The 12,729-nt window shown below is 34.2% G+C and overlaps 1 protein-coding gene across 1 annotated transcript; it reads right to left on the reverse strand.

Annotated features, from left to right (window-relative positions):
- Window positions 1–1,917: 1,917 nt before the first annotated feature.
- Window positions 1,918–3,849, reverse strand: LOC111881435 (demethylepipodophyllotoxin synthase). The gene is made up of 2 exons (XM_023877829.3): window positions 2,867–3,849; window positions 1,918–2,771 (listed from the first exon to the last, which is right to left on the reverse strand). Exons 1-2 carry the CDS (start codon window positions 3,812–3,814, stop codon window positions 2,139–2,141), a joined length of 1,581 nt encoding a protein of 526 aa, XP_023733597.1. The 5' UTR covers window positions 3,815–3,849; the 3' UTR covers window positions 1,918–2,138.
- Between the last annotated feature and the right edge of the window lie 8,880 nt (window positions 3,850–12,729).

A 12,729-nucleotide genomic window follows, 5' to 3' on the forward strand; every position in this document is an offset into this window, starting at 1 on the left:
AAAGTCCTGAGCATGAGGTGCCCGAAGACACTCAAAAACTACTTTATGTCTAACAGTCATTTCGAAGTCGACTTCCATATCTTTGACGATTTAGCTAAAAAGGGCACACGCCAATGCTTTTTGGGATTTAGGGGGGGGGGGTGTCCTTATTATTGAAACTGCTACAGCTGAATCCTGAAATCGTATTACGAAAACGAGTCATAGCAAATAGGTAATCAGAGTAGAGACCGCATATGCCACTGTCACGTAAGATGTGGTCTTGTAATGCCCATGATTGGGCCCTTGAGGCAACAAATGCATAGAGGAAACCTCGTATGCCGAGTACTAACCCAAACCACCGAAACGAATAGGTAACAAAGCCAGACGCCACAGGATGTCTCGGAAGAAGGGGCCTCCACATACCACCATATCCTCGATAGACATGCACAATCCTTTGTCAAAGAAAAAAGTTATCTCTTCTATGTGCACCGGCTGGCATATCCTTAAACCAAAGAAAAGTTTTGCAATACCCATATATGATCGAAACAAAAGGAGCTCACCCTGCGGGTCACATAGTTGTGGAAGAAGACCCATCAAATCAACATCATTGACTGCTCTCTTCATAGCCAACCTGCTAATAAACCCTGCATCTCTGCTAACACCCCCCCCCCCCCCCCCCAAGAAGCTTCACCCCCAAAGAAGGTCTCCATATATCCGTTGGAAATAAATCGTCATGAAGCTTCTTACCATTACAGGAGGGCCAAAAAATCTCCATTTTCTTGATGTTCAACTCAAGACCCAAGCCTGGACCATTCACCCGGATAATGTCCAACACTCCAGCCACCTCCTCTGAATCCCCAATGATAGTCCCATCATCTAGATACCAAGCACGGAGAACGGGCTTACAACTGTCTCTAATCTTGTGCATAAGTAGGTGCAAAACGAAAGCAAAAAGAAGAGGGCCTAAGGGGTCACCTTTCTACATCCAACTATTAGATCTTTTCAAAGTTTACAGTTGACCTTCACCGTAAGTGGGATTCATATTTTGTTTTATAATTTTATTGGTAAAGCCTTCCAATCTTCATATAAACTTTTGTAACTAATGAAATTTGTTATCTAATTAATAGAATGATCTAGATCTTTCCCGAAATTTTGTTGTTCAATCCTATTCTAGAATTATCAATAATGGCAATGGTCGGGTTTCTTCTTTCCAACGACCAATTACCTGAACCCATTGAAAAGTTAGCATGACTACAACAAGAAAGAACTACCAAGCAAAGTCACAAGAGGTAATAACCATAAGGTTCAATGTGTATACTTTATGTATATGCCTGTTAACAGTTTGATTCATGGTAAAAAGTTGGGAACATAACTTAAAGTTTACATAATCTAATTTGTGAAACAGAATGAGGGAGTTGACACAGATTAACAAGCTTTTCATTATTTGGAGAAGGCAACAAACTAGGTATGTGATTTTGTGTATTAATGTTAATCATTTTTACTATAGTTATTAATATCACCACAGTTAGTATTAATTTTGTGTATTGGTTAATCATTTTTATTATAATTATTAACTACTATTTTGCCGTCAAGTGTTGCGATGGGGCCAATCCGTTTTGTAAATAAAATTTTACCTTTTAGTCAAGAGGTGGGATCTCTCCCTATACTTCATAATGTAATTGATTTTGGTTTGTGGCTTGCTTGACATCTTGCCTTGCTTGTTTTAATAAAATTCTCGCCGGTTCAAAAAAAAAGTAAAATAAAATAAAATAAAATAAAATTTTACGACTGTTTTATTAAAAGTTAGGTAACGTTACATTGATTGCCATAACTATATCTCTCTCACGTGTTTCATTTAATAACTTCTTTCTTTTGCTTGATAAAGAAAGAAACGGACCAAAACCTAGATTATGCTCGATATATAACTTGATATAACTGTTGTACATAAACATTGTTTATTTAATTGCCACTTGAAACTGAGAAATTACAATGCTTAAATACAAAAAAAAAACATGAGCTAAAAGAAAACTAAAATGACAGACCACAACTCAATGACTTATGTAACTGAAACAAACTTTTCAGACACACTAATGTTCAGAAATTAAAGACATATGGCAATGATTATTTGAATCAGATAACCATAATTGAAACTTGCTATATCATGGACCACCTTCATACATATTAGTGGATAAACGAGGGCCCAAAAGGACAACAAGTGGTGTTGCTTTGCCGTTAGTCATACCCATGCTTTCCGTCATATCAACAAGTTCGTCTGATGGTTTTTTAATCGTAAATTGTTGTATCAAACTTGCTAGCGTTAAACCCAATGCCTGTAGTGCAAAGGAAACACCAGGGCACATTCTTCTACCACTACCAAAAGGGAGCAATTCATAATGGTTTCCCTTGACATCGATATCTTTGTCACTTGTCAAGAATCTCTCAGGCTTGAATTCGTCTGGATCTGACCAAATCTTTGGGTCACGTTGAATCTTCCAAATATTTAATAACAGACGAGTTCCTTTCGGAATATTGTAGCCACCCACATTACACTCTTCAAGTGACTCATGAGGAACAGCGAGAGGTCCAGCTGGGTATAAGCGAAAAGTTTCTTTAATGACCGCATTAAGGTAGACTAAGTTCTTCAAGTCCGATTCCTTTACAAGTCTATCCCTTCCAACATGCTCATCAATTTCATCTTGTGCAGTTTCTAATGCTTTTGGGTTGTTGAGTAACAATGATAAAGCCCACGTTAATGTCAAATGTGTCGTGTCAGTGCCTGCTAGTAGGAGTTGCTGCGAATAGGAATTTACACCAAATGTTATTGGTAAAAAGTCAAACTAATATTTCAATGAATCAAGAAACAATTAGATAAAAGTATTGAGCTTACTAAACATGTCGCCTTTATAATTGTATCATGGTCAACACCCTTGAATTCCTCTTCAAAAGCACCTTGAATAATGGAAATCAGCACATGCATGAAGTCTTGATTCCCTTCGTGTTGTTGTATAAATTTACTCTCCTGTCTGTGCTCCTTTACAAATCGGTCAAATATTTTGTCCAAATCCTTGCGAGTAGTCTTCATGGCCTTTTTGTATCCGCCCACATCGAAATAGCTGAGATAAGGTATAAAATCAGTAAGCACAAATGCTCCCAATAATTCAAATAATTTTCTTGTCGCAGCCTGAAATTGAAGTCCTTCTTTATCATTTGGCGAAAACCTTTTTCCTATAATTACCATAACCATATTGTTTACAATCAAGTTCGCAAACCATTGCTTCATCTCCACCATCACCATCTCTGAATTTTTACCAAGTTTGTTCTTTACCCAACCATCATATAAATCTTTAAGGGATGCTCTAACTTCTGAAGCTCGAATATGTCCAAGCATCTCAACTCTTCGTTGAGAAAGAACCTCCGACACCACCATCTTGCGTACTTTTCGCCAATATTCACCATATGGAGCCAGGCCAAATGCAGCATAGTTATAGCCCAAGATTTTTGCTGCCTCCGCTTTTGGTCGACTTGCAAAGGCTTTGTCGTTGGTAGTAAAGCATTCCTTAGCTATCGCTGCATCGTTCACCACCAAAGCTTCATGCACACCGAGCTTGATGGTGAAAATAGGGCCATGTTTGTCTGCCATGTCACCGAAAACCTTCTGATGCAGCTCAGGTCCACCTAAAAGGTGTAAGTGTCCGATTATCGGCCATGCACCTTTTGCTTGAGGTGGTTTTTGGTTCGTCGCTGTCTTTACACTCTTTTTGTGGAGTAATAAACGGTATACAAGAATAGAAAAGATTGTTGCAACAATCGTTGATATTATGAGGTAGAACTGCATGGCTGAGTGAGCGAAATGGATGTGTAGTTATATTTATGAGCAAACCTTTTTCTATTTATAGGCAAACTGAAAATCTATAATAAGGGAACTATTATTGGTATAGGGATATAGTCGATTATTACTCATCAAGCAATCAAATCTTTTCAATATATTTTTTTAATGTGCACTAAAAATGGATTGTTTTTAATGTGCAAACCATTTCTACTTATTGGCAACTGAAAATCTTTCGTAAGGGAGCTATTATTGATATAGTGGATATAGTCAATTATTACTCATTAAGCAACTGATCTTTTCAATATATTTAATTAATGTGCACTACCATATATCTCCTATTCTCCTCCCAATGGATAAAGCGTAGGTGATTTTGATTCTAAAAAGCAACTTTGTCTCTTAAATATGATGGGAGAATAGAATTTTTAAAATTGTTTTTTCTTTAAAATTACTGATTGTATCAATATGTGAAGATCGGGATCATATATATTATTACTTTTAGGTTTATAAGGTTTACAAGCGTATCCTAAAATCCTAAAAAATAAAATATAATTTTAATTTATATTTTTTAAACATGGAAATATTTAAACTTTTAATATTTCGTTCAAAAAATATAAAACTTCAAAATATTAGTCATAAGTCACAATATAAAATGATAAAGGGTAATTTGGTAAATGGTATATATAAACATAATGTGATAAAAATAATTTTCATTTTCACAAAAAATAAAAAAATAAAAAAAAATCAAGGGAAGGAAGGATCGGATCAGTGCCGATCTTATGATCCTACCTACAATATTACGATTTTACCTCATGTACGATCCGTATCGTTTTTTATAGATAATATGGTATTACGATTTTGATAACAACGATTGTAATAATACTTCTTAAATGTACAAACCGTTAATGTACTATTCGTTTTTATGTATTATTCATCTAACTAATATATATATATATATATATATATATATATATATATATATATATATATATATATATATATATATATATATATATATATATATATATATATATATATATATATATATATATATATATATATACTAAGCTCCCATTTATGTCACAAAGAGAGACTTGATCCCATAAGACTATACAGTATGTATGAAAACAATATTTCTTTATGAATATGCATTAGTTTTCCTTCATTTTCTTTTACTTCACTGAAATACAATAAATAATCATTTTTTCACTACTTTTTGTTTTTTAATTTTTTAATACAAATATATTTTAAATAAATATTATATACTCATTTTGTAGGAATTAAAATATCATGAATTTTGATATATTAATTTATAATTTTTGTACAGATATATAATTTAATAAATATATAAAAAACTACAAGAAAAAGAGTGGTTAATCACACGAAAAGAGATAATGAAGATAGACTTCTCATTCTTTACCCGCACTCATCTGCACTCACAAAAATATAATTTAATAAATATAGAAAAAACTAAAAGAAAAAACTCAAAGAAAAAGAGTGGCCAAACACAAAAATATACGGCTTGTAACTATATTTTTTCATGTTCATTATATTCATTATATCTTATAACTTATTTATTACATAAAGGAGTTCGTGTTCCAAAATGTTATACATCCCTTCTTGTTTCTTGGATTTTTATTTAAATCTCATATTTTATTGCTCTTTTAATTTTGGAGATTTTTTATATATTTTTTTATATTTAGTTATGACATATTTATGACGTCATCCTATTTTGTTGATTAGTCACACTGAGTAAACATTGAACCGATAAAACCGATTATTTTCTACTAATCTAACTGACTGAACATCGAAACGAATAACATACAGTTTCAATTTTCAAATCATTAATAGTATAAGCTACATATAAAATAAATTTTATTTTAGATCACCAAATTAGTTACTTAAATATATAAAATAGACAATAACATTGTTTTATTTAAATACAAAACTAAACGTGTACTATTTTATTATATCTTTGAAAATGTAACAAGTAAGCATAAATTTATAATTGATATTATTTGTTTTATAAGTTCATAGCCCATTAATATGATAAATCTTATAATTTACGTATATTTATAAATGTGAATAACATGATTATTTTTAATTTTCTATGAATCATTATAAATCTAATCCATTAAAAGACCCTTTCATTTTTCAAATTATTGGTAGTGTAATTAAGCTAAGTATAAACTAATTTCTATTTTAAATAACCAATTTACTCACTTAAATATTAACATATTTTTCATTGAAAGGAGACAATAACATCATTTTACTAAGAATCAAAACAAAATGTATAGTATTTATTCAACTGGCGGAGACGCACTCTAGTTTCTCCTTTCAGCGGTTTTTATGGGAATTGTGATGTGATGTCCACAGCTAAATGTCGAATGCAGAATTAGAATAAGAATCGTGAATCAAGCACACAAAATTGGAACGAATTTGGTCGATGCTCTTGTATATTATTGATGAGAAAATGAACATACAAAGAGCCTTCGTTTTCTTAACCTAACCGATGTTGATACATAAAGGGAGTATTTGGGAAGCTTACCTAGCAAGTTAATGAAACGTCCCATTTTCACAACCAAAACTTTTTCATTTTTATTAAGATGAATGCTTTCCAATTTATAAATACATTATTAAGAAAACCGTTTATTCCAAATTACATTTGTTCAAAATCAGAGTTTTATAGAAAACATGGAATCATCAACGTTGTTGTTGCGTGTGTACCGTCCTACATTCGGCTTCCCATAGACTCTAATGATGCTTGAAATAATAAGCAACTGGATAAGAATAAAGCTTAGTAGTTTTGCCCAAAATACAACCTACCATACATATCAAAATAAATAATGGGCATCGCCCGTCATTGGACCCGGTCCGGTATCGGGCCCTGCCCGTCATTAGGCTCCGCTCGAAATTGTTTTCAAACATATATCAAATACAACTTTTAATCCAATATCAGAGTGTCCATACCACAACCTGTAAGCTAATGTTTAGTGAGTTTCCCAGAGCATACCACACACAATACTCATATCTTGTTAGCTATAAAAGCTACATATAATACATAAGCCATGCATACATAAACCTGTAAGGATGCCATGGGCTCCCTCCTAGGTCTTACATTATCGCGTCATGGGCTACCCCACATTGTCTTTACCTAGGAATTGCATGGCTTACCCCACATGGTCTTACATACAATGCTATAGGCTACCCCACACGGTCTTTACCTATGACTGGCATGAGCAACCCTATATGGTCTTACAAGCAATGCCACAGGCTTCCCCCGGGGTCTTCCATACAATAACATATAATCACATAACATATCAAATCACAGAAATGACTAACACATAAACCATAATCACATAATGGGCCAACGTTGGTGCCTTAGACCCATGGGTATGCTGAGATGACTCACCTCTCGAATACTAATCTGGTAAGCTGAAGTCAAATATGTCCCACACACTGATCCTTCTTAACTGACTATAATCATTAAATGATTAACTTAACACCATCCTATAAATACTCCCAGGTCAACCTTGGTCAAAGTCAAGGTCCATAGTCAAGGTCAACTGTTGAAGTGTTTAATCTAGTATAAGAATCAAATCAGAGTAAAACAATATAATATGAACACACAAACTAAATAAGATCCGGTTTAGCTCATATAACTTTCAATGAACACGAGTAGAAAACTGATAGTAAACCTTGAAAAACTCTACTATCAACTCTATGTTCAGCTCCTATTTATAGGAGACTAAAAGTACAAAAATACTAAGGCTAGACATTAAGCTTCGTTAAAAAGAAGCCTTAGTAAATACATAGAAAATTAACAAATACGCAGACTTCGACATATTACAATATATTTCGACTCTACAATCTCCCCTTTTGTAATCATGTCAAACTTCTCAATTTGTGAGAATATGTGCAACAAAATGCATCATCCTTCGAATCTCTGAGTACCATGTCAAAATTTTCCTCAATTCCTTTTTATCCCCCTCGTTATTCTTAAAGCAATTATTCATACGAACAATGAAGTTCGTATATTGGGATGTAGTATATCTTTCCACTTCACATGCTTGAAACAAAAACCTCTTAGCTTTGCCCTTCTTATCTTTTCCAGCAAAGACCAAACAAAAAGGCTTCCAGCATATCTGTGACAACCCGGAATTTTCATTCGGTGAAACCCTAAAAGTCAATCACTTCATATTATAAGTCAAGTTCACTTTTACTTGTTTTTGGGAAAAATAAGTTCATTTGATTATTTTAATAATTAATCTTTAAACGAACGGGTGAAAGAAAGTGTCGTCTCGGGTTTTGAAATTTAAAAACCGCAAACACCTCGTGTCTTAGAAGTTCATGACCAAAATTTTATGTTTGGGTCGAAAAATCATCCAAAAACGTAAACTCATGCCTTAAGCATGAGTTTACTCCCAAAAAACTAGTCATTTTGTGTTTACTCCCCATTTACCAAAAGAGTAAACTCCAAAAATCCTCTCAAGTATCATCCTACAATTAATTCAAGATCTTCAATCTAGTAAGTGTTTCTAGCCCTTTCAAGTTAGTATATCACTTAATCTAGTGATTGTACATCCTTTAATCCATCCATTTTTGTGTTTTGACTAGTTTTTCCAAAACACCAAGAACACCAAGAACACACACTAGTGTTCTTGGACTTAAAGTTCATTTCAAGCTTCCACAATGTAAGTACTTCTATCCTAGAGTGATTTAAAGCTAGCTATACATGTTTATACCAAGGAAAATTCCCAAGAACACCAAGAACAAGGTGTTCATGGTTTTGGGAGGCTCCCAAAACCGTAAACACCAAATTTAGTGCCTTAGGGTGCTTTAGGGTGCCTAGATGCTTCACAATGCCTCAGGGACTTGTCTAGATTCATCCTTGATGAGTTTATCACACAAAAAGCACAAAAACCTTCCATTTTTATGTGTTTATGGTTTGGGGATGTCCCGAAACCGTAAACACCCCAAAAAGTGTTTAAATGTCCCATAAAAGTCCCATGGTTGTTCCTTATGTCTAAATCTAACCTAGACTAGTGCCATGATTGAGCTAAGGACTTGAAAACCCCAAATACCATAAAATTAGGAGTTTAAGGTAGTAAACTCATGAGTTTAAGGTAGTAAACTCATGAAAAATGGTCCTTAGACCGTAAACTCCATTTAGGAGTGTTTTGATGCCACACAACACTTCCTAAGGCTAAATCATGAAGTAAGAATGCTTGGAATAGCTTAGAAGACTTCAAATCAACAAATGATCAAAAGGTTAGGAGTTTATGACCGTAAACTCAAGAGTTTACGAACGTAAACTCAAGGGGTGTTGGTCTTTAGGGAGTAAACTCATTTTAGGAGTGTTCGTTGAACCCCAAACACACTAGCCTTTCCCTACAACACTTAGATGCACTCCTTAGCACTTATGACACTTATACAAAGTGTTTTCATGTCCTAGAGTGTCTTGACTTGTTTATTAGTTGTTTAAAGACTAATTGCATATATACCAATGTCCTCATATGTAATTAGGATCTTTGTGCGTGTCTAAGTCTTCACTTGACACCAAGCACTTATCCGACACTTCCTTCCGATCCACTCGCAACAGGTGAGTTCATACCCCTTAATCAACGTTTTAAATGTTTTTAAATACTTTATGGGAGGGGGATACAAGTAGAATCATGCTACTTATTATATCAATCATGTGATTAATAAGCAGCATTCAAATGATTGGCTACTCATTAGCCGTGTTACCAAACAGTTTCCTTCAAATGATTTTCATAAACATTTTATATGTTTAAAACTCCTTATTAAACTGTTCATTTTACACTGTATGTTTCATTTCAAACTCATTTACAATTGTGTTTCAAACAAATATTCCTTTATACTTAAACTGTTTTATCAAACCTATGTTTTCAAACTGTTTTATAGATTGACATCAAGTTGATCTTTTCTTAGATAATAATCATGTTCAAAGGTTTTACAAAACTTATTTTATGCTTTTATATTATCAATTGCTTGCCTATATATGTATAGTTAAATATGAAATGTTTAAAAGACTTAGGAAGGCTATCCACACTATTTCCTTTTCGCGCTTGAGATGTGGTCTGGTGGGATATCGGGTACCCGTCCGAAGGTCGTTTAAATATTAGTTATATATGATGTGTACATATATAGTCATAAAGGTTCTCCCAGTTCATTCAATACCCTTGGGTAGCAAGGGTATACTTCCATGTTCATACGTACAAGTTACATTACTACTAAGCTACCATTTGGGTAGTTAGGAAGATACTAGAACTATTACTAGAACGCGATATCATACAACGAGTTAGTTCATTCATGAGTCAATACTTGCTAGGTAGAGAGAGAACACACGTTACAGCTAGTACACACAGTACATTACTATACTATTACATAGATACATCTACATGAGTACATTTACATGAATACGTTTACATATATACGCTTAGATGAGTACACTTACATAGATACATCTAAATGAGTACATTTACATGAATACGTTTACATATATACGCTTACATGAGTACACTTACATAGATACATCTACATGAGTACATTTACATGACTACACTTACATGAGTACGTTTACATAGATAACATATGATGAGTTACTAGTACATTTTATATGTATAGATTATGTTATATAATCCTCGTTCTTATCTTTACCTTGTGATATAATCACATAATCGACGAGATAGATTGGATTTAATATCCTAGTACCAAAGGATATGTTGCGGGATTAACCATTCCTAGAATCTCTGTTAGCTATAGAGGTAAAAGCACATCCTCGGATGTCTGCGGTTGATACCGTTACAGGTATACTTTAAGGGGCTAACTATTCCTACACCCAGCTGTTAGCAACAGAAGTAAATGTACATCTACGGATGTCTTCAGTTGACACTGTTAGTTATATTAGTACAAAATGATAACGCTTAGGTTATTTATATTATTACCTCTATCTTGTGACTCATTCACATAACCGATGAGGCGAATTATTTGACTATTCTAGTACCAAAGGATACAATTTCTTATAATAATAATAATAGTAACACAGTCGGGTCTTCGTAGAAGGCTACATTGAGAGCAATCAGGTCTTGGTAGAAGGATACATTCAGAGCAATTAGGTCTTGGTAGAAGGCTACATTTAGAACATTTAGGTCTTGGTAGAAGACTCTCTTTTATACTAGTAGGAGTCATAGGGATTTCTAGGGTTTTTCAAACGTCTACAGTTGTTTTACAAACATTTTCATACTTACGTGAACTTTCTTTCAAAACATTTTCAAGTCTTTCATTACATGTCATACAAATACTTACATACAAATTAAGACATTAAAATACTTATGATGTCACCAGCTTTAAAAGCTGATACTCTCTTTCAAAATAACTTGTATCCTCAGGTCAACAGTAGACAGGTACTGATGCAAGGTTTAGAGAAGATGGAGCTCGTTCAAGACTCATCTTTCATTTTGATTTATACGTTAGTGTCTATTATAATTTGACAGAACACACTTGTATTAAAATTATATTATTAATGCAATGGATGATGTTGTTGCTTGTTACTACTTTTCATTGTTGTGATACTGTACATGACGTCCTCCGCCCCAGAACATTTCCACCGTTCTTGGTTTTGGGGTGTGACAGATTGGTATCATAGCATTGTTTATAGTGAATTAAGTATATCAACCCATAAAAGATATACTAACTATAAATACATAGGGATTAAAAATACTCTGACCAAGAGTTTATACTTTAAATAGTAAAATATTTAATTAAGTGTATGTGCCTGCATTCATACTAAAATCAGTGTCACTAGGACAGTACAAAAGAATTACGATTGTTGGGCAACACAGGTGGACTTAGAGACATATGGTCAAAACTGGGAAGATATAGCCTGATCAACTGTATTATCCGAGGGTTGACTAGCATGTGCCTAAGTGTAGTTGTGTGGTTACAACAAGTCTAAAATCTTACCAACAATACCACAATAAGAACCGTAGAACATAACATTAAATTTAAAATACTATAGGGGTATTTGGTGTTACTATAAGTGCAACAAGTCTAAAATCTTACCAACAATACCACAATAAGAACAGTAGAACATAACATTAAACTTAAAATACTATAGGGGTATTTGGTGTTACTATAAGTGCTATATACTTGAGAACTAAAACGGGATCTTCAATACTAAGTTGATAGTTGCTAAGTGGATACACTAAGGCTATATGTAATTAGGATGTTATAGACTTAGAATCTGTGAAAATTTTACTTTACCCCTATTCTGTGTGAATTTGGAGTTGAGGTCACTTATTCGATGGCCGATCCTGTTCGATTACATATAACTGGTATGCACTTCACAAATAGCGATGTAAGTAATGAAGATCTTCTTAATAATTATCTAGATAAGTTCGTCGAATAATTATTTTCTTACCCCAATTCTCATGTAGATAACATGGCTGGACTCCATCCCCACGGAAACTAGTATCTTCCGAACGAAGTCATTGCTGGTTGGTTTGGAGAAGAACCAGAGAATGATCATCCTATTCCTTTAAATGATCACCATGATGAAGACCTTTCGGACGATGCTAACTCCGAACCCGAGGTTGAGAACCTACCCCAGGCAGCTCCCGTTCTAATTCCTAACCCTCGTCTGGCTTTTCATGGCCCGACGCCTCCATGGGTGGAATGTCTGGAAACATGGAGCTAAGGACAAGAGCAACCCATGCCATTTGATGGTGACCGAAGCTTTCATGACCTGAGCAATGGGGGCTCAGCAGATAGAATCTTACCAATATTGGTCCACAGAGTGGCCCGAAACGAGATTCAAGGCAGGACAGCCCTACATCAGATCACTGAAGTTTGTCACCAATGCGAGAATGCATATGTCACACCCCGAAAACCAAAGGCGGAAA

The sequence above is a fragment of the Lactuca sativa genome, chromosome 4 (assembly GCF_002870075.4).
Source record: "Lactuca sativa cultivar Salinas chromosome 4, Lsat_Salinas_v11, whole genome shotgun sequence".
In the NCBI taxonomy this organism is placed as follows: Eukaryota; Viridiplantae; Streptophyta; class Magnoliopsida; order Asterales; family Asteraceae; genus Lactuca; species Lactuca sativa.

What these genes read in the sequence shown, in the direction of transcription:
- LOC111881435 (XM_023877829.3), bottom strand. Translation starts at nt 3,814, where the DNA reads ATGCAGTTCTACCTCATAATATCAACGATTGTTGCAACAATCTTTTCT. An exon ending in TTATAAAGGCGACATGTTTA is followed by an intron (nt 2,772 to 2,866) that starts GTAAGCTCAATA and finishes TCCTATTCGCAG; the next exon opens with CAACTCCTACTAGCAGGCAC.